At 39.5% G+C, this 27,358-nt stretch overlaps 2 protein-coding genes across 4 annotated transcripts in view; both read left to right on the plus strand.

The window, feature by feature from the left end:
• The window catches only part of Rad54b (RAD54 homolog B), an 84,727-nt gene that overhangs the window by 15,738 nt on the left and 41,631 nt on the right, over positions 1–27,358 (plus strand). The window lies entirely within an intron of this gene.
• Fsbp (fibrinogen silencer binding protein) lies at positions 17,607–27,055 on the plus strand. Its single transcript, XM_052716808.1, has 2 exons — positions 17,607–18,546; positions 23,575–27,055. The coding sequence occupies exons 1-2, from the start codon at positions 18,173–18,175 to the stop codon at positions 24,098–24,100; spliced, it is 900 nt and encodes a 299-aa protein (XP_052572768.1). The 5' UTR covers positions 17,607–18,172; the 3' UTR covers positions 24,101–27,055.

Genomic DNA, 27,358 nt, shown 5'->3' on the forward strand with positions numbered 1-27,358 from the left:
ATACAATCTGTTACTGATTTGCGATTTGTGTTCTACACATAATCTGTCATTCTCTTCAATACTAAATATGAGGAGGAGTTAAGAGTTAAGATAAATTGAAGAGTGAATTCATTCACTTAGCCCTTAGTCCCTTTCCTAATTAATGAGTTTACTGGGCTGCGGAACCTGTTTCAATTGTCTGATACTCCCTTGCCTCTTACTCAGAGAGGTCAAACTGGAGAAAGATTTTGTTCTCTGGTGGATTGCTGCAGAGGGATTTACCATAGAAAAACAAGGAGATGAAGACACCTAGTGTGTACAGATTGTACCTTTTGGCACCCTTTTAATTATAGTTCTAATCCATTCTGGAGGGAGATGTAATTCTGTATATTTCAGTTAAAATATGTTCCCACATTACCTTCTTGTTTTGAAAATTTTCCCATCTATAAAGAGGTTCCAAATAGTTCAATTAGCATTCTGGATTCAGTATTTGATAATATCATGTCTCATTTACAGTTTTCTCCCCTCCCATGACCTGTGTGCTAGGAGTTGAACCTATGGTGTTCTGCATGTTAGGCAAGTTCTTTACCACTGAGTTCCAGAAGATGGTTGGTTTGTTTTCTTTCTTAGTGGAAAGAACTCTAATAAGTACACTTGACTGCATTCTGCTTCACCGGGTCCTTGTCTCTTTATCGCACTATACATTTGCGGATGATGTTCTGTGAGGATGAAGGTGTAAGTTTACTCTAATGACTTCCCAAGGTTCAGAGAATGTTCTTTCTGTGGAGATTGTGGTAGAAGAGCCCATTTCTGGATAGCCTTTGTTCTAGTTAGGTTCTCATTGCTCTAATGAAACACCGTGACCAAAGATTTGGTGAGGAAAGGGTTTATTTACCTCTTGCTTTCAAATCACTGTTCATCACTGAAGTAACTTAGGACAGGAACTCAAACAGGACAGGAACCTGGAGGCAGGAGCTGATGCAGAAGTCATGGAGGGGCGCTGCTTACTGGCTTGTTCCCCATAGCTTGCTCAGCCTGCTTTCTTATAGAACCAGGACCACCAGCCCAGGGATGGCACCACCCACAGTGGGCTGGGCCCACCCCCATCCATTGCTAGTTAAGAAAATGTCCTATAGACTTGGCCTACAGCATCTTATATATGTTCTCAGTGGAGGCTCTCTTCCCTCAGATGACTCTAGCTTGTGTCAAGTTGACGTAAAACTATCCAGCATAGCCCTTTTTCTTTATTAATAGTCCAAATAGCTTGGGCCTGTGAAAACCAAATCCTGGAAGAGAGGAAGTGTGAGTTGAATATGTTCCCTAAAAAGGTATGAGATTCTAAGTCCCGATATCTCTGAGTGTGACTTTCATTTCAAATGAGTATCTTTGCAGATGTAATCATGTCAAGATGGAATCACAGTAATTTATGGTTGTAATGGCTATTCTTGGTTGTCAGTTTGACTACTCTGGAACTAAAATTCAAAATGGAGGGCATACCTGTGAAGGATTTTTGCTTAATCTGAAGTAGGAAGACATGCCTTTAATCTAGATCTTTTGAGCTGGGAAAAGATATGCCTTTAATCCAGATCTTGAGGCAAGAAGACAAACTTTTAATCTGGGCAATACCATACTCTCCTGGAAGCCTATATAAGAACATGGAAGAAGGAAGCTTTTGCTCTTTGCCTGCTTGCAAGCAAGCCTGTTCTTCACTGGCATTAGAGACTACTTTTTCAGAATTCCATTGTGTACTGAAGACCAGCTGAGATATCCAGCCTCATGAACTGAGCAACTTCTGGATTCTTGGACCTTCTGTTCGTAGGCAGCCATTGTTGGATTAGCTGGATCACTGCCTGTTAATTCTAACAAATCCTCTTTATATAGCTATACATTCATTCTATAAGTTCTGTTCCTCTAGAGATCCCTGACTAATACAAAGGTGGACCCCAAATTTCATGGAGAGAATTTGGAAAGATGTGCTGTTTTCTGTAGTTGACACCCATGACCAAGTCTTTGGCTTTGAGTACTTAAAAAAGTCAGGTGGGCAAGTTGAGGCCGCTGGATTGTGCTAGTCTGTGTGTTTCAGTACTGTTGAGAGATAGGTTCAGAAGCCTGGGCAAGATCATATTATAAGGGATATGCTGTGTGAATTGTGAATGGAGGTAAGGAAGAATGTGAAAGTAAGTAAAGACATTTGGTGTGAACAGGAGTAGCATTTTGAGGACTGGTAGAGGACTAGAAAAGATTTTTGTTTCCTTTTGTAAAGAGATAGAACATAGCTTACCAGCAGAACATTGGCCTGCCATGTGTAGGGTCCTGAGTTCAATTCCCATCTTCACACACACACCAAAACAAAACAAAACAAACCCAAAAAACAAATAAATAAATAAAGGAAAAGAAAAAGTAATATATGATGAAGAATTGAGATAATGAAGAGTGGAGGGTTTTAAAAATTCTTTTAAAATTATTATTAGGATTTATGGGTTATTAAGATATTTTTGATATATGTTTATAATGTGTAATGATAAAAAATCAGGGTGGTTAACATTTTCTTTCTTTTTTTTTTTCTGGTTTTTTGAGACAGGGTTTCTCCGTGTAGCTTTGCGCCTTTTCCTGGAACTCACTCTGTAGCCCAGGCTGGCCTCGAACTCACAGAGATCCGCCTGGCTCTGCCTCCCGAGTGCTGGGATTAAAGGCGTGTGCCACCACTGCCTGGCCATTTTCTTCTCTTTAAACATTAAAACATTAATTTATTCTTTTTTTTTTTTTTTTTTTTTTTTAGGCAGGATCTTATATAGCTTAGCTAGCCTCCAACCTTGAATTCCTGTTTTGTACTCCCATCTTTCTGTCTCTACTGTGATTATAGGAGTGTGCCACTATGGTCAGGCTAAAATACCTCTGTGTGTGTGTGTGTGTGTGTGTGTGTGTGTGTGTGTGTACGTGTACGTGTACGTGTGCCATGTGCTTGCATATGTGAGCATGGGCATGTAGAAGCCAGAGACAACCTCACGTAGCTTGTCAGGCACTCTTTTCTTTCTCTCTCTTTCTTTTTTTGATAGAGTCCTACTGACCTGGAGATTGCCAGAAAGGCTAGACTAGCTGGCCAGCAAGCACCAAGATTCCACCTGTCTCCACCTCTCTCTCATTAGGGTTACACACACACTCCACCATGCCTGCTTTTTCTCCATGGATTCTAGACATTGAACTCAAGTCCCGTGGTGCCTCTAAGACAAGCAAAGCACTTTCCCAACTGAGCCATCAACCAGGCTCTGACTTTTGTTGTTGTTGTTAATACATATTTATGAGGTACAGTGTCATCTTTCAGTGCATGTTTGCTGTTTGTATCCATCAAATCAGGATAATTAGCATTTTAGCTTCTTGTCATTCCTCCTGTTTCCAGCCTTCATGTATAATAACGTATTACGAACTCAGTCCTCCACTTTTTTTTTTTTTTTAATTTTTTTTTTTTCGAGACAGGGTTTCTCTGTGTAGTTATGGTGCCTGTCCTGGATCTCACTCTGTAGACCAGGCTGGCCCCGAACTCACGGAGATCTGCCTGGCTCTGCCTCCCAAATGCTGGGATTAAAGGCGTGCGCCGCCGCCGCCGCCGCCGCCGCCGCCGCCATCCGCTTGTCCTCCACTTGTTTTTTGTTTTTGTTTTTGTTTTTGTTTTTCGTTTTTGTTTTTGTTTTTCGAGACAGGGTTTCTCTGTGTAGCTTTGCGCCTTTCCTGGAACTCACTTGGTAGCCCAGGCTGGCCTCGAACTCACAAAGATCCGCCTGCCTCTTCCTCCCGAGTGCTGGGATTAAGGGTGTGCGCCACCACCGCCCGGCGTCCTCCACTGGTTATGCCTAATCTTCGTCGTCAACTTGACTGGATTTAGAGTTACCTAGGAGATATATGTCTGTGGGCGAGTTTCCAGTTTAAGTAAGGAGGGAATGCCAAACATGAATGTGAACTGCACAGTCCCATGGGCTGGGGTCCTGGACTAAATAAAAAGGGAAAAGGAGAAAGAGAGCAGAATGCCAGTGTTCCCCCTTCTTTGCTGTGAGATGTGAGCAGGCAGCATACTGCCACCACACCTTCCTTGTCTTGATGAAGCCTCCCCTCTGAACCCTTCCTCCTCGTCGCTTCATGTCAGGTGTTTGCTCACAGCAGACACCTCTGTGCTGCAGAGCAGTGGGATGCAATGCTTTCATCTAACTGAATCTCACTGTGTAGGCCAGGCTGACCTCAAACTCACAGAGATTCGACTACCTTTGCTCCTGAGCAATGAGATTAAAGGGTCCACCATGCCCAGCTACTTGGGCTATGTTTAACCCTCTCTGTGTAGTCCTGAGGCTAACAGAGAAAAACTTTGGTATGTACTAACTTCATGCAAGCCTAGTTTTCACCAGCCACGAGGCTAAGAATCATCAGATAGCATGAGGCCTAGAGTGAGATTTCTCCATTCTGCTGTAACTACCTACTTAATGTTTCCACCAGTGTATTTTAAAGTTCCTTGATTTATGACTTTCTTTGTTCTGTTACTATAGAAACTTCATGAAACAGAGCTGGGCAGTGGTGGTGCATGCCTTTAGTCCCAGCATTCCAGAGGCAGAAGCAGATAGCTCTGTGAGTTTGAGGCCAGCTTGGTCTACAGAGCGAATTCCAGTATAGCCAGGACTGTTACACAGAAAAACCCTGCTTTGGGAAAAAAACTTCATGAAACTGCTTCCATGGAACGTGGAATTTGGGGTAACCTAAATCTGTGTTCTCAAGTCATGGTCACTCACATTTGGCTCCAGAATAAAGTATCGTCTTCCCTTTGAGGTGAAAATTGTATTTTTGCATCGACATTATGAACAAGAGGACAGTGCTTGCTGCCAAGCCTGGGATCCACATGGTCGAAGGAGCAAAGTGATTCCCTCAAGTTCTCCTCTGATCTACACTCACACAAACATAAACGAGCAAATAAATACAGAGCATATTTGAAAATGTAGTGCAACTAGTTAACTGCTCTCTGCAGAAAGTATAGCCGTACAGTGTTTCCAAATATGTAAAATGTCTGTGCTGGCTAGCACAACTTGACACAAGCTAAAACAGTGCTTCTCACCCTTCTTAATGCTGCAGCCCTTTATTTAATACAGTTCCTTGTGTTGTGGTGACCCCCAAACATAAAATTATTGTCGTTGCTACTTCCTACGTGTAATGTTGCTACTGTTATGAATTGTAATGTAAACATCTGTGCTTTCTGAAGGTCTTAGGTGACCTGTGCTGCACAGGTTGAGAACCACTGAGCTAGAGTCATCTGAGGAAACCTCAATTGAGAAAATGCCTCCATAAGCTTGTGAGACATTTTCTTTCTTTCTTTTTTTTTTTTGCTTTTCAAGACAGGGTTTCTCCGTGTAGTTTTGGTGCCTGTCCTGGATCTTTCTAGAACAGGCTGGCCTGGAACTCATAGAGATCTGTCTGCCTCTGCCTCCTGAGGGATTAAAGGCGTATGCCACTGCCGCCCAGCGAGGCATTTTCTTGATTAATGACCAATGTGAGAGGACCCGGCCCATTGTGGGTGGTCCTACATCCTTGGCAAGGGATTTATAAGAAAGCAGGCTGAGCAAGTCATAGAGAGCAAGCCAGTTAACAGCAGTCCTCCATGGCTTCTGTTTCAGTTCCTGCCTTGAGTTCCTGTCCTGATTCCCTCAAATGGAGCACTACCTGTGAGTTGTAAAATGAAATAAACACTTCCCTCTCCAAGTTGCTTTTGGTTATTGTTTTATCACAGCACTAGAAAAGTAACTAAGATAATATCTAAAGAAGAAACACACAAAAATGCAAGAGGCTGCCTCTAGGGAAAGAAATAGATTAGGTGTCTAAACACAAGGAAAAGACTTCTTACTATACAACATTCATGCACTATCTATTTTAAAAATCCAAAAATGACTGTTATATTTTCCTCTTTAAAGTCTCATTTATATATACTAATCATTTATTGTATGTGAGCTCACGTGCCACAGTGCATGTGCAGAGGTCAAAGGATGACCTTGTGGATTTGGTTGACTCCTTCCATCTGTACGTGGGTTTTGAGGACTGAACTCAGGTGACAGACTTGGGTATCAACTGCCTTTACTGGCTGAGCCATCTCACCAGCCCTGTTTTTTTTTTTTCTTTCAAGACAAGGTTTCTCTGTGTAGCTTTGACACCTTCCCTGGAACTCACTCTGTAGCCCAGGCTCACCAGCCCTATTTTAAGATTAGACTCTGGGGTCTGGAGAGATGACTCAGAGGTTGAGAGCACCTGCTGCTCCTCCGGAGGACCCAGGTTCAATTCCCAGCAGGAATGTGGTGGCTTGAAGCTGTCAGTAATCCCACTTCCAGGGATGTGATGCTCTCTTCTGACCTCTGCAGGCACTGGGCATGCACATAGTGTACGCACAAAGGTGCAGACATAATAATAAAATAAATCTAAAAACAATTAAAGATAGGCTCTATAGAGTGCCCTTGCCTCAGGACACTGCTAGGTACACAACTTTCTGAAAGTGCACCTCCACTAGATACTTAATATTCCAATGCCTTGGTTTTGGAGTCTCTAGTCTCCTGGATAGTAGGAAATATATTTTTGTTGTGCATAAACTCGCCAGTTTGTGGTATTTTGTTATGACAACCTGAATGGATTAAGGTAACATTTATGGTAAAAGCCTTTCCTCTCTTAGTTCAAGATTATGTCCTATATTTTGTTGTTCTTGTCTTTAGTTTTTTAAAATTTTTTTTTTTTTTTTTTTTTTGAAACAGGGTTTCACTTTGTAATCCTGGCTGGCCTGGAACTTGATATGTAGACAAGGTTGGCTTAGGACTTGCAGAGATCTGCCTGTTTTCGCCTCCTGAGTGCTGGTATCAAAGGTGCACATCATCACACCCAGCCTTTCCACCTTATTTTATTTATTTTTTAACTGAACCTAGTGTAGCTAGAGTTTTCCTGCCTGGCCCACAGTCAGGACAATTCTCTCTCACCTGCCAGTCCCACAGCCGCTCAGACCCGACCAAGTAAACACAGAGACTTATATTGCTTACAAACTGTATGGCCATGCCAGGCTTCTTGCTAACTGTTCTTATAGCTTAAATTAATCCATTTCCAAAAATCTATACCTTGCCACTTGGCTCGTGGCTTACCGGCATCTTCACATGCTGTTTGTCATCATGGTGGCTGGCAGTGTCTCTGACTCAGCCTTCCACTTCCCAGCTTTATTCTCCTCCTTGTCCCGCCTATACTTCCTGCATGGCCACTGGCCAATCAGTGATTTATTTATTGACCAATCAGCAACACATTTGCCATACAGAACATCCCACAGCAACCTAGAGTCACCATTTTGGCCAGCCTGGCTGGCCAGTGGGTCCCTGACTCATGCTTCTGGAGAGCCAGTTAGGTGCTCCTAGCTCTGCCCACTGCACCATTCACAGTAGTACAGGTCAAGCACTGTTTCCTAACTTACATTTGTTTGATGTTGCATCATGATTTGTTTCAGCTTATACATTTTGGGGCAGGACACTCTGGAGGCACATCTTGTCAGTTTTTCCCGTTACTGGTGATAGTAGTTTTACTTGAGCAAAACAGTGTGTGCAGCTTTCTTTGACTCCATCTAGAATAGTTTCTACACTGTGGTTCATAAGTAACCCTGGGAAGTTACTTTGACAGTATAGCTATTTTTTTATTGCATTACTTGGGATTGGTCCAAAATCTTTGTGCATGCTAGACAGATGCTCTGCCAGAAGCCGACTCTTGTCTAAAATTTATTACTGTGATTTCTGCCCAAGGTAGACTTTGTAATTCCATTTATATTTATCATCAGTTAGCGTTCTGATAAAGGGAATGCTTTTCCTTTTTCCCCATTTATTTACTAAATTCATAAAACTTGTTTTAGTGTATATGTGTGCATTCATGTGTGTGTATGTGTGTGTTCATATATGAGTGTATATGTTCATATGTGTGTGTTACTCCAGCTAACTCAGACCTTTACAAAGATTCTTACTTCTTTTCTGATAAACTTCACATTATGTTTGTTTTTTTTATTCTTAAGAATTTCATAAAAAATTTTTATTAGAAGCCTCACAATTTTTTAGTAATGTACATTAGTATAATTGTACTATAGTATAATAAGACTGTAGCTATTTTTACTTATGTATGCATGTGCATGTGTATACATGTGGAGGTCAGAGACAGCTCTGAGATCTGGTGCTGTCTTTCCACCATGTAGGTGTTGGGCCCCATGGCGAGTACCTTTAACCCATGAGCTATCTTGCCAGCTCCTGGCCCAGCTCTTAAAAGCAGCTGAAGGTTCTACTTCCATTGTAGTAGAAAATGGTATTTAAAAACCAAAGTTTTCATACAAGGTGTATTTGTTGATATAGCTTTTAGCCCTTCCAAGAATCAAAGGGAATATGTATCTGTATAATTTGAGGATGAGGGGGGGATTTGGTCCCATGTACCTCAGGCTGGCCTAGAACTCTATGTAGACAAGACTGGCTTTGAGCTCCTGATCATCCTGCTTCCTCTTTTCAGATAACGCACACGCACACGCACACGCACACGCACACGCACAAATAAATAAATAAATAAATAAATAAATAAATAAATAAATAAATAATACTTTTGGTATGTCAGCCAAGCATGGTGGTGCATGCCTGCAATTCCAGCATCAGGAAGCAGAAGCAAGAGGATCACTGCAAGTTCAAGAGTAGCCTGGTCTAGTTAGTTCCAGGACAGCCTGTTCTATGTTGCAAGACACTGCCTTTTTTTTTTTTTTTTTTTTTTAGATTTACTTATTTATTTATTTATTTATTTATTTGTTCGGTTGTTCGTTTGTTCATTCATTCATTTATTCATTTATTCATTCACTCACTTATTTATTTATTTATTTATTTATTTATTTATTTATTTATTTATTTATTTATTTATTTATTTATTTATTTATTTCAGTGTTCTGTGTGTATCCCTGCACGCCAGAAGGGAGCACCAGATCTCATTACAGATGGTTGTGAGCCACCATGTGGATGCTGAGAATTGAACTCAGGACCTCTGGAAGAGCAGCCAGTATTCTTAACCTCTGAGCCATCTCTCCAGCCCCGCAAGACACTGCTTTAAAAACACACACACACACACACACACACACACACACACACACACACACACACACACACACACGAAGGTCAGTGGATAACTTGGAGTCAGTTCTCTCCCACCAAGTAGGTTCTAGGAATTGAACTCAGGTCTTTAGCAAACAAGTGCTCTTACCCACTGACCATTTTATTAACCCTTGGCTGAACTACTTACTTTCCTTTCTTTGTTCTTAAATATTTATTTTTTGTCATTTTTTTAATTAAAGATTTATTTATTATGTATACAGTGTTCTGTCTGCATGTATGGCTGCAGGCCAGAAGAGGGCATCAGATCTCATTATAGATGGTTGTGAGCTGCCGTGTGGGAGCTGGGAATTGAACTCAGGACCTCTGGAAGAGCAGTCAGTGCTCTTAACCGCTGAGCCTTCTCTCCAGCCCCATTTTTTTTTTTTTAATTTTATGGGCATGAATGTTTTTCTTGTATGCATATCTGTGCACCACGTGTGTGCCTGGTATGCATAGAGGCCAGAAGAAGAGGACTTTGGATTCTTTTTTTTTTTTTTTTTTTTTGGTTTTTCGAGACAGGGTTTCTCTGTGTAGCTTTGCGCCTTTCCTGGAACTCACTTGGTAGTCCAGGCTGGCCTCGAACTCACAGAGATCCGCCTGGCTCTGCCTCCCGAGTGCTGGGATTAAAGGCGTGCGCCACCACCGCCCGGCTGACTTTGGATTCTTAGGAAATAGAGTTACAGATGATTATGAGTTGCCACATGGGTGCTGAGAATAGAACCCAGAACCTTTGGAAGAGCAGCCAGTGCTCTTAACTGTTGACTCATATCTTTCGCCTTGGTTTTATAATTTTTAATTATGTATATGTTGTGACTCTCTGTGGGTCTGTGCATGTGAGTGCAAGGTACCTGTGGAAGAGGCTTTAGATCCCTGGAGCTGTTACAGGCAGTTGTGAGCTGCTGATCAGGGTGCTGGGAACCATACTTGGATCTTCTGAGAGAGTGGTACATAGAGCCACCTCTCCATCTATTGCTTTAGAGATATTACAGACTGTGAGTTTGGGGCTGCAAATGTAGTTGAGTGTGGTGCTTTTTTATTTATTTATTTATTCTTTTTTTCTTCTATGCTGGGATTGGACCCAGGGGCTCACATGGACTCACACATGCTAGGCATATGCTTTACCACAGAGCTGAATTTCCAGTTCCTTCAAAGGGATTTTGATTTTATAGTTAAGCTTTGAAGGACATTTGGATCTGAACTGATTATGTAAAGTTTGTCAACAGTTGATTGAGGAATATTTCTTTCATTGTGACTTTTTTCCTTATATAACAGCTTTAAACACAACTATAAGGAATCAGATATTAATTATTCCATTTATTATATCTTTTCCCCATAGAAAATTTCTCATAGAAAATTAAGAACTAGGCTGGATGATGGTGTACGCCTTTAATTCCAGTACTTGGGAGTCAGAGGAAGGTGGATGTTTAAGAAGCGAGTTCCAGGATAGCCAGGGCTACACAGAGGGACCCTGTCTTGAAAAATTAAAAAACAAAAAAGGAAAGAAAATTAAGAACTAAGGAGGCCATCCTTTGTGTTTAAGTCCCTTTTATGAAGATTTAGGTTGAGGAATGAATAGTTCTCATGATTTTGGAGGTGTGTCAAGTTATTTTTTCAGTCAGAGGGGAAATAAGATACATCTATTGTAGAGATACCATTGAAGATAATTCTCCTTGAACTAAATTGCTTTTAGTTGTATGGATAAAGAAACTTTTAAAGAGAACTGTGTGTAGAGACTATTGGAATTTCTGCTGTGTGTAGCTGAAAGTTTTCCTGTGCTCTCCTGGCACCAAGGTCCCACAGCCACTTACAAAATTCCTGTGTCCCACCTGGTCCTGTAACTGCTCAGACCCAAGTAAACACACACAGGCTTATATTATTTTTAAACTATGGCCATGACAGGCTTCTCGCTAGCTAGCTCTTATATCTTACCTTAACCCATTTCTATAATTCTATACTTTGCCACGTGGCTTGTGGCTTACCAGTACTTTACATCTTGCTTCTTCTCGTGGCAGCTAGCAGCGTATCCATCCCCAGCTCTGCCTTTCTCCTTCCTCTCTCTCTAGTTAAAATGTCCCGCCTAACCTTATTCTGCCTCACCATTGGCCAAACAGCTTTATTTATCAGCCAATCAGAGCGACACATATTCATAGCATACAGAATGACATTCCACAGCACTTCCCCTTTTCTGTGTAATCCTAAAGGAAGGATTTAACTTTAACATAGTAAAATTACATATATCAAGCAAGAATTACAGTTGCAGTATCTAGTCTATTTGTATTTTGTAAAATTAAAGAAAATATTCGATTTATCCTATATTTGTGAGTCTAAAGTTTCATATCTAATTCATCTTTTATCATAACCTAGGAAAATTATAACTAGTCTTCAACTGCATTAAAGACATCAGAAGGATATAATATTACCTAAGTAAACAGAGAGAGCATTGTAAGCAACTTCCAAAAATCTAGAATGACAGAGACAACTGGCTACCTGGACAGTTACCCAAAGTTCTTCTGATTGTTGGGGCGTTATTCTTCAGCCCACAGGCCTAGAGTCTCTCAGTCACTTCTCTCTGTGTCCTGTAGAATGTCTGGCAGTCTCCTCTGTAAAGCAGGAACCTGAAGGACCATCTCATCTTGCAAAGTTCAGTGGTCACCTTCCTATGGGTCCTGCATGTCCAATTGATAATAACATTTTGTCAAGCAGTGTAGGCAGGAACAGTTTCTTGTCCAAATGGCTATTTTTGCCAAGAAGAAGATAAACTCTATATGGAGTGTCTTTGATGCCCATCATCCTTGAAGTAGTTGGTGCTGCTAGGAGCAGATGTGTTTCATTGTCCAGAAAAGTCTTAAGTTTTTAAAACATTTTAAATGCCATATTCTTTAGGTCTTTGAAGTGTTTGAAGTTTACTTACCTAATTGAAATATATCTATGTATACCTAGAAAATTTAACTTTTTAAATTTTTTTAATTTAAGTTTGATTATCATAGATGACTAATTATTAATCTGCATTTTCAACTATATAATTTCAAATGACTTGCACAAACAAAATACTTTAAACAAGAGTAGAAATATACATACAGTATGACAAAATTGACTTTAAATTTAATTCAATAAACTAAAATCCATAGCAATGTAAAACATTTTTAAACAAGTTGTTGCTCTTTAAAAGTCGATTCAGCAATCTACCTTTTCATCCTATCATATCCATATCCTACATTTCTATATCATATTCCCCTTTCTTCTTTTAGAAAGAGATTGACTATGACCAATAACAATTTGCAACCAGCAATCTAAACAAAATCAAACATCCATAATCCATTTTTTGGGAATGTGAGTGTAGTGTTCTAGACTACTTCCTGTTGATAGGGGGCGCTGGTAGTCTTATGGGGTTCCTGAGAAAGTTCGAGATAATGGTCAAGTCCTGGTAAGACCGGCTATAGGCGGGTGAGAGAGATTTGTCCTGACTGAGGGCCAGGCAGGACACAGGAAAACTTTTAGCTACAGCTGTGGATGCAAGTAAATGTATTTGTTAAACTTTGTTCTGGAATCAGTTTGGTTGAGAAAAGGGCTGTGCCTCTCCTGTACCCCCTTCCAGCTCATGTGTATGCTTGAAGGAGTTAACCAGGACTCTTCAAGAGACTGGAGCATCACATTTTCTGTTGTGTATGGAATATTACCACCTTTTAGTTTTATATGAGACTTGCATGGAGGGAGGCAGTAGTCAGATGACATTCAAATTAATCTATAGTTTTTAATTTAGATGGCTTTTAGAGATGTGTGTGAGTGCCCTCCCCTACCCCCAGTGCTTGGGAAAAAATCCAGGTCTTTGTACATGGTAGGAAAGCATTTTGCCACTGAGATGTGCTCTCTGCCCAAAGTACAATTTAAAAATATTTAAGAAGTAAACTTTAGGGCTAGTAAGATGGCTCAGTGGATAAAGGTTTGCTTCCATGCCCGATGAGCTATTTGATCCCTGGACTCATATGGTGGAAGGAGAGAACTGACTCCTGAAAGTTGTCCTCTGACCTCCACATATGCATGTGTATACACAATTACATAAAATAGAATACAAAATTAAAAATCGTAATTGTATTTGAACCTTGCCATATGATGCCATAGGATACTTAGAGACAGTAAATGGTTACTGTAGTGGAGCAAATTATTCATCATCTCATTTAATTTTTGTGCCAAGAGCAACTAAAATCTACTTATTCAACAAACATCCCTAATACAATAGTTTTATTAACTAGTTCTTACATTGTAGATTAGTTCTTTAGATTAGTTCAGCCTATATAATTTGTTTCGTTGTTGTTGTTTTTTGACACAGGCTCTCACATAGGCCAGACTGGCCTCAGACTCACTATGTAACTGATCCTCTTGTCTCTGCTTCTCAAATGCTAGAATTACAAGCTGCACCATCATGCTTGACCTCAGTGTTTTTTATTTGCATTTCTCTAAAGACTGATGGTGTTGAACATGTATGTTCACGAACCTCTTTGACATTCTAAATTTTTTTTTTTTAAGAAAAAAATGTCTGTTTGGGTGTTTTGCCCTTTTAAAAGTTCGATTATTTGTTTATTTAGTAGAGCTGTGACTCAAACCCAGGGCCGCCTGCATTTCAGGAACCTCTTCTGCTGCTGAGTCACACCCCCTAGTCTGGGTTATTTATTTATTTTTTAACTCTCAGTAATATATGCTGCCTCAATAGTGGTAAACCAATAGGCCCTGTACAGACTGTCTTCAAGTTCCTCTTCCCCCATCTCCTATGGGTATGGTCACAGTTTTGCTGTGTTTCTCATAGTCTCCTAATCCTTGCTGTCCCTCCGTAGAAGGCTAATAAAACTTTGTAAGACATGCTCTTCAAGTGGTCTTTCAAGAAAACTATTTTTTCCCTAGCATGTGGTTTGGACTTATTCACTTACTTTGAATCTGCATTTGCAAGGGCCAGTGTAGGAAAAATGGAATTATAATTTGCAAGGGTCTCTCTGACACCAAGATCTGTGGATAAGAGAGCAGTTGGGTTCAACATGTCTTAGCAAGTCTTGATTCAAACTTCAGTTTATTTTAGGCACCTATGAGCATAGCACAATTTAGAAAAAAGTTTCCTGGTGATAATTAACTCAATCCTGTGTACACAACAGAGCTCAAGCTGTGACTACATAGAAACTCTTTGTAAAGTACAGGTGACATCTTCCATAAAGATAGGTTCTGTAGATTAACTGAGAAAGCAGACTGAAGATAAGGTCTGGGGGAAAATAACATTATAGATTGACTGAGACAAACAAGCTCAAGATAAGGGATTGGGGAAGGGTCTGGTGTGGTCTCAGGGCAAAGGTCACTGGGCTCTTAGCTGCCTTTGGTCCCAGTCCTCTGTGTGTTGTGTTTAACATTTACCATTACTGTCCACTCGCGCTTATCTCTGAGCACAAGGACTTAGGTGCCTCCTGCAGTAAAGTATTTAACCTTGGCTTTTATATTTAATTTAGTTCTCTTTGCAGGAGGTCTCAAACTTGTGCTGTCCCTGTTCTAGCCTCCCAGGGGGCTTGGATTACACGTGTGTACCACTACTTCCAGCTTCAATTTTTCCTTTTCAAAATCTGAGACAAGGTCTCAGTGTGTAGCCTGGGCCGATCCTGAAGTTTCGATTCAGCTCTGTCTGCTAGGGCTGTAGTATGTACTACCAAACCCGACACAACCTCTATTTTGTTTTATACTGTCGTCTTTTGTCTTTCATATGAATCCTTATTTTATTTGCTTGTTTATTTTTGTGGGGCTTGAGCACAGGGCTCTCAGGACTTTAGTTTTTTACATTTTCAAGATTGAGTCAAAAGCTGCTTGTAAAATGGAGTCTTGCAGGGGAAGGCACAGCCTGAAAAAACTACCTTACACAACATAGAGTAACTTAGAGCAGGCCACAGCCTGATCATCACAACTTTTTTTTTCTGCCAGCATTATACTTAGGTCACAAACTGGCCTTGGATTTGCTGTAATCTTCCTACCTCAGCCTCCCAAAGTCAGCTACACAGTGGCCAGTGTCAAAGTCCCCTTTCAGATGGGTATCTTTGCCAAAGCCTGAGATGCTGTCTCAGGGCACAGTAGTGCATCATAGTCACCTCCAAATTTCCAGGTTTTTGTATTGCCCAACTAATTGGGCATTAGTTTTTTCAGGATTCACAGCTAAGGACTTGTTCATTAGCCTGTGGATGCCTCCTTGCAGCTAGTTCATTAGCATATCAAAGCCTGCCTTGGGATTGGCTTACTTCTGAGCTGCCTGTGGCTGGCTCTTGTCTTACAAACACTGCATTATTCCAAGTCACACAAAATGGTTTCACTTATGTTCCTAACAGTGAGAAAACAAGGCAGGTATAGAAAGTAATGGTGCTGCCTTTTAGCCTGTCTAGCAGATGGAGACTGTCCGTCCGAGAAATGCCTCCTGTGGTTTATTGCTGAGATAAGGAAGTCTGTTCTGAGGTTGCTTTTTATTTCATAGTGCTTAGTAGATGGAGTATTGTACTGTGGGGGTATCTGCATTGGATCCCAAATATCAGTAGAATAGGGATTATAGCGTATGTATTTTTTAAATGTACCATGTCAATATTGTTCTATGTTAATATGTAGAAATCTACTTCTTTCCCTTTTTTTTGCATGTGTATGTTATATGCATGTGTGTGTGGGGGGCACCTGTGTAGGTGGGTGCATGTGCATGTGTGTATAGGCTAGAGTTGGTGTCCTGTCTTCTTCTATCACTCTCTACTTTACTTACTGAAGCACGGTTTCTGACTAAACCTGGAGTTCTCAGATTGGACTAGTCTAGCTAGCCACTTTACCCTGGGGATCCCCTGTCTTTGCTTCCTAAATTTAGGGATTGCAGGTAGGTTGCCATGCCTATCCAGCTTGCTTGCTTGCTTGCTTCCTTCCTTCCTTTTTTTCAAGACAGGGTTTCTCTGTGTGGTCCTGGCCGACCTGGAATTAGCTCTGTAGATCAGGCTGGCCTTGAACTCATAGAGATCCCCCTGCCTCTGACTGGGATTAAGGGTGTGTGTATGTGAGTGATGGGAACTGGACTCTGGTTTTCATGCTTGGATGACAGGTACTTTATTATCTGAGCCCATTTTCCTCCTGACACAAGGTCTTGTTCTATATGGACCATTCTGGCCATGAACTTGCACTGTTCTCATCCCTGGGAGTGTAAGCCACTACACTCAGCTTTTCTTCCCTACTTTTTGAGTAGATAATGCATTTAAAGTTTGTTGTATGTAAAGCTGTATGTTACCAGGCTCATTGGTCTTGTTCGTACATGTTTCTTGTCTAGGCTACATTGGGAGTTTGAGCTACATAGGGAGACCTTGTCTCAAATCAACAACAAACATCTAAAAAAACTGAGAATTCAGTAAGTTTTATTTGCTTCTTGGTTAAAAACATGAAAACAAGGTGAGTGACTTTAGGGGCTGGACTGTAGATCAGGAGTATAGCATGTGTTCAGTAGTCATAAGGCTGTGTGCGTGCACCAGGAGACATCTTTGTAGCATTTCTGTGCACTACAGCTTTCTACAAAGCAATTTGTATCTAGAGCCACCTTTGTATTCTTTGGGTCTTGTGCTGAGCTCAGGAACATTTGTGTAGATTGGTAATTGTTCTAGAGAATCGTTCTTACTTCCTAAACACTTATTTATGTATTTATTTATGTATGTATGTATTTATTTATTTGGTGTGTGTGTGTGTGTGTGTGTGTGTGTGTGTGTGTGTGTGTGTGTGTACACACAACTTCATGAGTTGATTTTCTTCTTCTACCTTGTGAGTCCCAGGGATCAAACTCAGGTCATCAGTCTTGGCAGCAGGTGCCTTCATCACATGAACTATCTTGCCAGCCTTTGACTGAATCAGATATGTTCAAGTTTGGTTTCATTTACTTATTGCTTTAGTTTGAGGTACTGGAGATTAAACCTAGTGCCTCAAACATATTCAGCACTTGCTGCACCACTGAGCTACACTGAGCTATGAATTTTTCATGTATGCTTCGAGTAATTCCTCTGTTTGGACAAATACATCATGAGAAAATAAGCTTGTTTTGTTTTTGTGATTATCATATGCTTCAAACTAGGATGGAACCTGAAAACTACTGGCTAGATTAAGTATTTCTTTTCATAGTCCAATTCCTGTGACTAAGATAAACAAAAAAATTCTGCTTTATAGAAATAAGGTTTGTACATTCCTGTCTAAGACATGATTATGCTGTTTCTCACCATTAATTTTTACACATGATGAAAGACTAGTATATTTATATATATTACAGAGAGAATAATAAAGCATGTTTTTATCTGATTTTTATGTCTAGTATTCAATAAAAATTTCTCCTTGAATAGCAAAATTATGCAGGGATACTGTACACTGAAATGAAGAGGAAGCTTAGCTTTACTGCAGTCTGAGCTGGTGTAACCTAACTAGCTAGAGGATATGCAAGTCCTGATTGACAGCAGGACCAGCAGTGTGCAGATTTTGTAAGGGAGAACACCCAGCTCAGAAGCAGGGATTAGAGCTCTGTTAGGAGTCACTACACTCACCCTCGAGTCTCCTAGTTCTCGGTCTACTAGATTTGTAAACAAACAGCACAAAACAGTTCCTCTTTTGTTTTTATTAAAGTGATACTGCAGTGCTGTTTCAGCCCATCAGCCAGGCATACATGTGTGGAAATTTGATAGTCTCACTAAATTAGCTCATTTTAAGCTGTGTTCCTTGCTTATCTCTGGACCTTTGTGCATTAAATCCTATCTCGAGCCGCTCTCTTTACACACAAGTGTTTTGCTTGTGCTTTCCTGCCTTCTGTGAGCAGCTTTATGTAGGTCAGGCTTGGCTTAAGCAGCTTTCCCGAACCTGCGTCAGCTTAAGCTGGAGGAATTTTAATAAGCCCTCCCCTGTAGGCGTGGGCCTAAATGGGGCTAGCCTAGTTAAGCCTGATCTTTCTGTTTGTGAAAAGAGCTGAGCAGAGCTGAAGGCTGCATGGTGGATTCAGAAACTGCCTACTTAATTTCAAAAGAACAATGGTAGGGAAGGCTAGGTCTTCCAATTTTACCCTGTCTGAAAAGCTTGATCTGCTAAGCCTTGTGAAGCCATATGTGAAAATTCTCGAAGAGCACACTAATAAAAATTCAGTAATAGTGGAAAAGAATAGATGTTGGGATGTCATAGCAGTTAACTATAATGCAATTGGAGTAGACCGCCCTCCTCGAACAGCACAGGGCCTACGCAGCCTTTACAAAAGGCTCAAAGAATATGCCAAACAGGAGCTATTGCAGCAAAAGGAGGCCCAATCAGATTTTAAAAGCAATATTTCCGAGCCAACCAAGAAAGTTATGGAGATGATTCCCCAGATCTCCAGCTTTTGCCTGATAAGAGACAGGAACCACATACAAAGGTAAGCTTTATTTTATTTTGTTGTGGGAAATGATGGCGCCTCCTAGCTATTGGGCTCTGGCTTAGTTGTGATAGAGATATGCATGGTAAGCATCCCCACAAGGGGAGCCATGAATAGAGTCTTTGTTTTGCTTTCTTGAAAAAAAAAAAAAAAGTAAAGCTCTGAGGAATTTTTCTGTTGCGCTTGATTTAAACTACTTTTTACTGTGTTCTCCCTGCTTCATCGGGCAGTTCCTATAAGTAAAGGTTAGGGGAGAATTAATGGGATGCAGCTTGTGACATCACTAAATAAACTTGTCAAAGACTTCAGTAGCATGTACAGAATAATGAGTTTCATCATGACATTTTCATACATATGTATTATTGTACTTTGACTATATCTCATAAACTTTTTAAGCCTTAAAATTAGATTATTTGCTTTTGAGATACATTATTCTTATTTAAGATTGCATTTCATTGAAATGGGTTTCTTGATTTTTTTTTATATAAAATTTGTATGAAGTTAGTAGTTTTGGAGCAAATGGAAACTGTTTTTTGTGAATCATTACTGTGTATATTTCCTGAGTATGCGCTGAACTAACAAAACTAAAATCAAAGTCATTAATGACATGATTGTGTATGTAAAGACTGTTTAGTTTTTCTAATATGTTTGGAATAGATAAGATGGAAACATTAACTAAAGGAAGTCAATACCTAATTAAGAGATTCAGATTACATAATAAAATAAAGTGTAATTGATTAATGGTCTAGTTTCACTTTGATATTGGGTCATAGGAAAGGATAAACTTTCTCATACTGCTCTGTAAGTTACAAAACTCAGTTTTAGTAAGAGCAACCTGGGTTAGGGCTTGAAAACAATTTTGGGTTAAGTTTGTTCTATATGATTATTTGCCTAAGAATCTTAAAAGCTGTTACCTGTGACTAATTCAAATTTTAACTCTTGACATAGATAAAAATGACAGCCATTCTTCTACCAATCAGTTAGGGTAATTTAAACAAACTGTAAACTCTTTGTTTGTTGAAGGGCCTTTCAAACAAAGATTCAGTGTGCTCTCCTGCTCTGGAGAAGCAGCGTGTAAGCAGAGTTGCTGATTACTTGTAGAACTTGAAGTTAGGAGAGAAACAGGGCAGGAAAACTTGAGCTGAGCCTGTCTGTTGCTTTGGTAATTTATTAGGAAATATTTTTGAGCTTTTTACCCTATCCTGCTTATTTCTACTTGATAGCATAAATTTAAAAAAGCACCCCACTTGGGGATCCAGGACATGGCTATGCAGTGGGTTAATTCTTGGGGCTACTGGTAGGAATTTTCACTGTTGTGACAAATGATGAGATTCTGTGTTGGATGGATAATAATTTCCGCAGTAAAATTGTTTGTCACTACACAACTTGTTTTGAATTTTGTCTCTTTCAAAAACAGCTTAGAGAAACATGGTTTTTGTATTACTGGCACAAAACTATATACCGTTTGGATACTAAATTTAGATTTTCATAATTTGAAACTGATATATAAGCACTGCTTTTAGTTAGTTGTCTATTTAAAGAAATGCAGTGAATACAGAAGAGAACATTAGTAGTTACCTGTTTATATTTTGATCATCATTAATATAAACATACACATGTGAGTTTTTGACGCACCAACATTTCTCTGATAAGAATGAGTTAGCTGATTGTATAGTTCTGTATCTGTTGTTTAAATTGCACTGTTTATTAGTTTTTTAAATGAAGAATATAAAAAATGCACCACTTATGTTAGTACCTACACTGACAGTTTTCTGCTAGCTTATTCATTTAATATACTTCTGTATTTAATGTGCTTATACATATTTAGCTGAGATCATCACAAATCTTAATTATCCCAGAAGTTTATAAATCTTTAATTTTGATTATATTTTTACACAAGTATTACTATTAATTTGATTGGACTCTCTACTAGAGAATTTTACTGCATGTGTTATATATTTTTTAAAGTGTCTATTCTATTTTGTAACTTATTTTACAACTTAGAATGATTTTAAAATTTTTTATGTCTCTGAAAAGCAGATTATAATGTTTTATGATCTTTTTGATCCTCTAAATTTAGACTTTCAGTTTTTAGAAATTTTAGTTCTGTTTATCTTTCTTGAGACTTTCTCTAATGTTTTATTACTTATGTTTCACCAAAATGGAATGAATAATCTAGGCATAAGCATATTTTTAATTTGTATGGGAGTATAATACCTATATCTATGTGCTACATACTATTTTGCAGTAGAAATTATGAAGACAATTTAAAACAATTTTTATTTATAGTTTTAACCTTCTCATATCCTATACTTTAGAACAACAGTTCTCAAACCTATAGGTTGTGACCGCTTCAGGGGTTGCATATCAGATATCCTGCATATCGGATATCTACATATCTGTTATGTGATTCATAACAGTGGCAAAACTACACTTAGGAAGTAGCAAAGAAATAATTTTATGTTTGGTTCCATAAATAGTCTTCTGCCATCTTCCTCAAAGTCATCAGCTTTTATGGTTTGTAGATCAGTCCAGGAGAACAAAAGCAGAAGATATCAAATGATTCTTTACAGCATTTTAGAACCTCAATAATGTAGGGACAATTAATGTCTCTTTGAGAACATTAAAATGGCTTTTCTGGGCTCTGTTGGTAAAAGTATTTGCTGCCAAGCTTGGTGACCTGCCTTTGATCCTAGTACCTACATGGTGGGAGGAAAGAGGAGAGAACCAACTCATATATTGTGTTCTGACCTCCAAATACATACAAATAAATAAATGTTAAAAAAAAAAAAGGTTTTCTTTTTCTTTTTAAACTTTTGCTAAGTCTGGGGAGATGGTTCTGTTAATGAAGTGCCGGCCACATAAGCATGAGGATCTGAATTCAGACCCCCAGAACACATGTAAAAAGCTAGACATGGCAGTATTTCCAGCATTGGGAGGACTTGAAGACAGGTGTATCCTGAAGTTCATTGGCCACTCAATGGATGAGCTTCTGGTTCAGAGGGACTCTACCTCAAAAAAGGGGTAGAGCACCATGGAAGAAAGACACCTGACATTGACCTTGGGTCTCTGTGGGTCCTACACTCATGTGTGCACCCAACACACACAAACAGACACACACTCACATGTGCACTCACAAATTGGCTTTTCTTTATCTTACTAACTTTGTATAGTATTTGTAATTTTCTATCATTGTAAGAGCCTAATATTAAATTTAAGAACAGAGGGCTAGAGATGTAGAGAGCTTGCCCAGTGTGCCAAGCAAGGTCCTTGACTCAGTTATCAGCACCACAAAACAAAATAGATTAAGGATGTAGGAGCCCTATATGTATATATTACTAAAGTCATAGTCTTAGTCATTTTTGTATAGTTTTGAAACTATACAAAAAAATCACTTTTTGTGTAGTTTCAAATCATTATTTTTTTTTTTTTCTAGCAGTTGAAGAAAGGCTTTTATTAGGGGCCAGGAAATAACATACATACAGCAGGCACACAGAAAGACAAAGCGGAGAGGGAACTTGGGGAGCAGAAGGCCATTTCTTGAGGGCTAGTTTGTTTGTTCGAGTCTTTGAAAGGACTTCCTTCCTTGTTTTAGGGTTGGTGGATTTAAGAAAGACAGGTTGGCTGATTGGCCCACAACTGTAAACATGTCCTGATCTGGCTGTGAATTTGTGGAGCTGGTCCATCCGCAGGGGCCTACCTGCAGGAGAGAAAGCCCACAAGGCCTTTGTTTTAAGCTGCTAGGCTTCCTTCTCAGATCCAGAGGGTGAGGAAGAAGCCAGCCATCTTAGAAGTTCACCATCGTTATTACCTAGGCTGGACCCCTCTCCCCAACTTTCTGTCTGTCAGGGAAATGGTCTGACTTCTAGTCCCTCCCTTCTGCTTCCACCAGCCACTGTCATCTGCTGAAGGTCACTTGTGTTTGGTGGGAGTGGGGTGGAAGTGGGGGACAAGAAGAGGCTGGGTGTGTGGAGAGTCCTCTTTCGGCTAGGATTGGTAAATAGCTCCATTATCATTACTACACAGGGAGGTGGGGTGGAGGGGGTGTGTTATGGTACAACAGCTTCACCCGACTGTCAAGTTCTAAACAAAACTCACACTGAAATCATGACAGAAACACAGAAACCTGTGTTACTAAAAAAATGGCTCAGAAGTTAAGAGCACTGGCTGCTTTCCCAGAGGATTAAAGTTCAATTCCCAGAACCTACACGGCAGTTCACAACTGTCTATAATTGTAGACAGCCTAGGGGATCTGGTTTTTTTTGAGATAGGGTTTCTCTATATAACAGCCCTGTCTGTCCTGGAACTCACTCTGTAGACCAGGCTGGCCTTGAACAGAGATCCGCCTGCCTCTGCCTCCCAAGTACTGAGAGTAAAGGGGTGTTCCACCACTGCCCAGCCAGCCTAGGGGTCTTGATGGGGTTCATTTTCAATGCCAATTCAAGAATTAAAAGACAGGAAAATTCTTGAGCTGTAACAGGTAGTAGACAGCAACAGTAGAACCAGCAGTTGAAGCAAGTCTTATTGGGGGTGAGGAAACACACATGCAGCAGACACACCAAGAAAAAGACTCTACAAAGCGGGGACTTGGGAGAGCCTCCCCGCAAAAAGAAAATCCCATGGTCCCATGTTGTTGGTTTTGTTTGTTTATTTGTTTTTGGTTTTTTTGAGACAGGGGTTCTCTGTGTAGCCCTGGCTGTCCTAGAACTCGCTCTGTAGACCAGACTGCTCTCAGAGATCCTCTTGCCTTTGCCTCCCAAGTGCTGGCATTAAAGGTGTGTGCCACTACAGCCAGCTCTTTTATTTTTTGACATAGAGTGTTGTAAGTAGCCCAGGCTGTCCTGGAACTTGAGATTACCCTGTCTCAGCCTCCCAAGTGCTGGGGATATAGGTGTATGCCATCATCCTCTCTATTCAACAATTTATAGTTAAGTGTGTATCATTATGAAATATTAAGCATATAACGCTGAAATTGTTCTGTAAATACGTTTTTGTTTATAATGTGTTTTTTTTTTATATGTGCTATAGTGCGAACTTGGATGAGTCTGCCCAGGCTGGTACCAGCTCAATGCAGGTAATGGTGGATCACCAGCCTGTCGCTATTACAGTAGAGGTGAAGCAAGAAGAGGACATTAAAGCGTCCCCTCCACTGGTTCCAAATCCTCAGCACAATGATACTGTAGAGCAAAGAGAAGAGCATGAATTAATGCATGCCATGGAAGAACCCTTGTCTCCGTCGCTCTCTTCTGTTGATATGAGAATGACATCATCTCCATCTTCTATCCCAAGGAGAGATGATTTTTGTCATCATGAAAGTGGAGAACACATTAGGTCTCTGCTAAGATGTGACCCTCAGGTCCTGCAAATGTTAAAAGAGGAGCATCAGATAATTTTAGAAAACCAAAAGAATTTTGGATTGTATGTTCAGGAGAAGAGGGATGGATTGAGAAGGCGGCAGCGGCTAGAGGAGGAGCTGCTAAGAGCAAGGATTGAAGTGGAGAAGCTGAAAGCGACTCGCTTACGGCATGGTCTGCCCGAGTACAGTAGTCTCTAAGAGGTTTCCAGTCTTGCAATTTGATCACGTTAATTTTGTCAGAATTAACTTGGGAGTATCGTGAAGCTGAGCACGTGCCCTATAAAAATGTTGCTAATCTCTCTTATAAAAAAGCTTTTAACATGATTTTCTTTTCTTTTCTAAGCCTGTTTTTTTTTAACACCATTTTCTAAGTATTTAATTTTCTCTTTAGATACTAAAATTTACTGACTGGTTGACATGGTAATCCAGCTCATTGTCTTCCCTCAGTTTTTTTCTAAGACATTTAACTGTTGGTCTTATGTAAGATCTTCTATTTTGATTATAAAAGAAATAATACAAATAGAGTTGCATATGGTGCATAAGCCTGTAATCACAGCACTTGAGAGGGAAAGGCAGGTCAGAAGATCAAGCCATCCCAGTTTCAAGGTCAGCCCGTGCTATGTGAAGTCCTGTGTCAAACAAAACAAAATGCATAAAATTGTATAAATGCATAAATAGTATTTCAAAGTACTGAATCTTCAACAGTTTTAGTTACAACTTTGAAAGTTAGATTTAAGAGAGAGAGAGAGAGTTAGTGTTGGATTAAGTACCTAATAAATGGTAAGCATATACATTTGTCGCTGAGCTACATCCATAGTCCTATATTTTCTTGTTTGGAGACAAGATCTCACCCTGTAGCTCAGGCTAGCCTGGAATACAAGTCCCTCTTGCCTCAGCTGTCTGAACACTGGGATAATAGGTGTGTGCTATACTAACAGTAACAGCAAACACGTATTGATGACATTGGTTTTGTCTTTATCTTTGGAAAGAGTGGGTTAGACTTTTGAGACAGAAGATATTTGGAAAACGCTTCAATTTAGAGGTAATAAGACTGAAGTCAAGGAGGGCGCCATCATTTATTTCAGGCAGCAAAGCTTTTTATAGCAGAGTAAGCATCGGTACTTAGTTTGTTTTCTGGAGGGAGCAGGAGGTAATGGTGGTGGTAATTTGTGTTCCTTATTTATTCTATAGAAGTAAAAATCTCAGAATTATTTAACTAATTAGGAGAACTTATTTAATTACAGTCACCTTTTGGGTTGGAGATGTAGCTCAAGGGGAGAGCATTTTCTGGTATGTTTGAGGTCCCTTCTCCAGGCGACAAAAGAAAACTTACTTTTCTATTTCTACATGGTTGGGTTCGGAAGCCTAGGGTGTTGTGGCTATACCCCACCCTCCCTCCCTTTTTTTTTTCCTGCTAAAAGAGATCAGGTCTTTTTATTGAAAATAGTGCATATTTTGACCATGTGATTAAAATTATCTTAATTCATTTTAAATGTTTTTCTTAAAAATGTTTCCTTCACAGTAAAGTTAGAGTTAAACAAAATGAAAACTACTTAGAATGAAAATAACAAAAATCTTGTTTACATATAATTTAACTTGCAGATTTTTATAAGTATGATTTTTAAATATTGTACTCATGGAAATAAAATCTTGATTTTTATAAGTCTTACATATTGAATTTATGTTAACTATTTAATATGTGTCTTGCATATTTGATTTCCATTTTTTGCCGAGATTTTGATGAGGAAGGACTTTAAAAAGCCAGGTTTTCGGATGGAGCAGGTAGAGTTTCAGAAATCTGGGGGATAAGGGTGCTTGATGTCAGAGTGAGCTCTTGCAGAGACACATGCAGAGTGGGATGGCGTGGCCCAAGGTGTCCAAGCTGGATGAGTCAGGCGGCTTTGAGGTGAGGATCGGGAGAATTTGGGCTTTCGGTAACTTGAATGACCTGGGACATATTATGTAGACCAGACTGGCCTCAGTCTCACAGAGATCATCCACTTCCAGGGTGCTGGATTAAAGGTGTGCCTGGTAGACATCTTTCTTGACTACATTGGGTAGCTTCTGTTTAGTTCAAGTTGAAATTTTACATGCAGGAATACATCAGAAATCTGTATTTTGTGTGAAAATTTCCAATTTTTAAATGTTTGCAAGTCATTCAGAATGCTTTTAAAACAGTTTAGTTATGCCTCCTCCCAGACTTTCAGGCTTCCAGTTGGTGGTGTGTAGAGTAAAAAACCCAGGTGAGGATGTGGCTGTGGCTCGGTGATTCAGGGCTCTCCTGGTGTAGTCAAGGCTTTGGGTTCTGTCCACAGCACCGCAGACACAGTAGAGTTATGACAACAGTGTCAGTCTTGAATTGGATGTCAACGTTATGTTAGCTCCTTAGAAGTGTAGATCCATCTAGTGAATCAGAAACTAGGGTGGGGTTCAGCAGTCTGTGAATAGTGTCCTCGGGGATTCCTATACAGCTAAAGGTTCAGAATTGAACTTGGTGCTTGAAACATGACAGTCTCAGCAATTCTCCTTGAAGAGGAGTGTGGGTGAAATGTCAGTTGTTAGCAAATCAGGATTACATTAAATGCTGTTTTTAGGGAGTGAGATCTAACTGAATATAAAGTGAGAAGCTGTTGAAGGCTTTTTGATTATAGAGAGGACATGATTAAAGATGTGAGTTAGGAAGAATGCTATCAAATGTAGTGGTTATAGGAATAAATAAAGTGAACTCTTAGGGTACTAGGTAATTTGTTCAATTTCTCAGTGTTCAAGATCATGATATATTCTTATGGCAGTTTGCCTTTTTAATGTGTGCTGTGACTTTCACTTGAGATGTAATGAATCTTCTAATGTGAGGTAATATATTTTATATAATTTTAGTAGCTATATAGTAGAAACCTTTTTGAAATTATTGAAAGTAAGTTATGAAGTATAATTCTCATTATTTCAGCATGCTGCCACTCAGACTTGGCGATAAACATTGAGTCTGAGTATTGACTTTGTATAGAAAATCCACTTACAAGTGTCTGTAAAAAACTAACTCTGTGAAATGTTTCTAGAAAGTAAGTCAGTGTTTAAAGAAAGTACATCTTTTTTGATAGTTTGGTTCTCTATTCAGTGTGGAAATTAAAGTAATATAGATGTCTTTGAAAATTCCTTTGTTGTACATAAAATAATATTGTAATCACAGCTTTCTCTGGCATTGTTCAAATTTGCTGTTTCCTTGTGTCAAGTGACACAATTTGTTAGCAGTTAAGGGCTCTGAAGATTAATAAACCTATTTTCTTTTGTATTTTAAATCCAGAATTCCATTCATCAGAGTAAACTTACTGCAGTTTTTTATGAGTCAACATTGTTTTAATTGTAAAAGTTATACAACATATAATTCTGCCCCATTCTCTAATTCCTTCCTTTATATAACTGTTTATGAAAATATGGAAAGCATGGTTTATGAAAATA

The sequence above is a fragment of the Peromyscus californicus genome, unplaced genomic scaffold, assembly GCF_007827085.1.
Source record: "Peromyscus californicus insignis strain IS unplaced genomic scaffold, ASM782708v3 Scaffold_5__1_contigs__length_169319896, whole genome shotgun sequence".
Taxonomy (NCBI): Eukaryota; Metazoa; Chordata; class Mammalia; order Rodentia; family Cricetidae; genus Peromyscus; species Peromyscus californicus.

Bases quoted from the DNA above. Each gene is read 5' to 3' on its own strand.
- Fsbp (XM_052716808.1), top strand. From the start codon at position 18,173: ATGGTAGGGAAGGCTAGGTCTTCCAATTTTACCCTGTCTGAAAAGCTT. The intron at 18,547-23,574 runs GTAAGCTTTATT...TATGTGCTATAG, and splicing joins GACAGGAACCACATACAAAG to TGCGAACTTGGATGAGTCTG.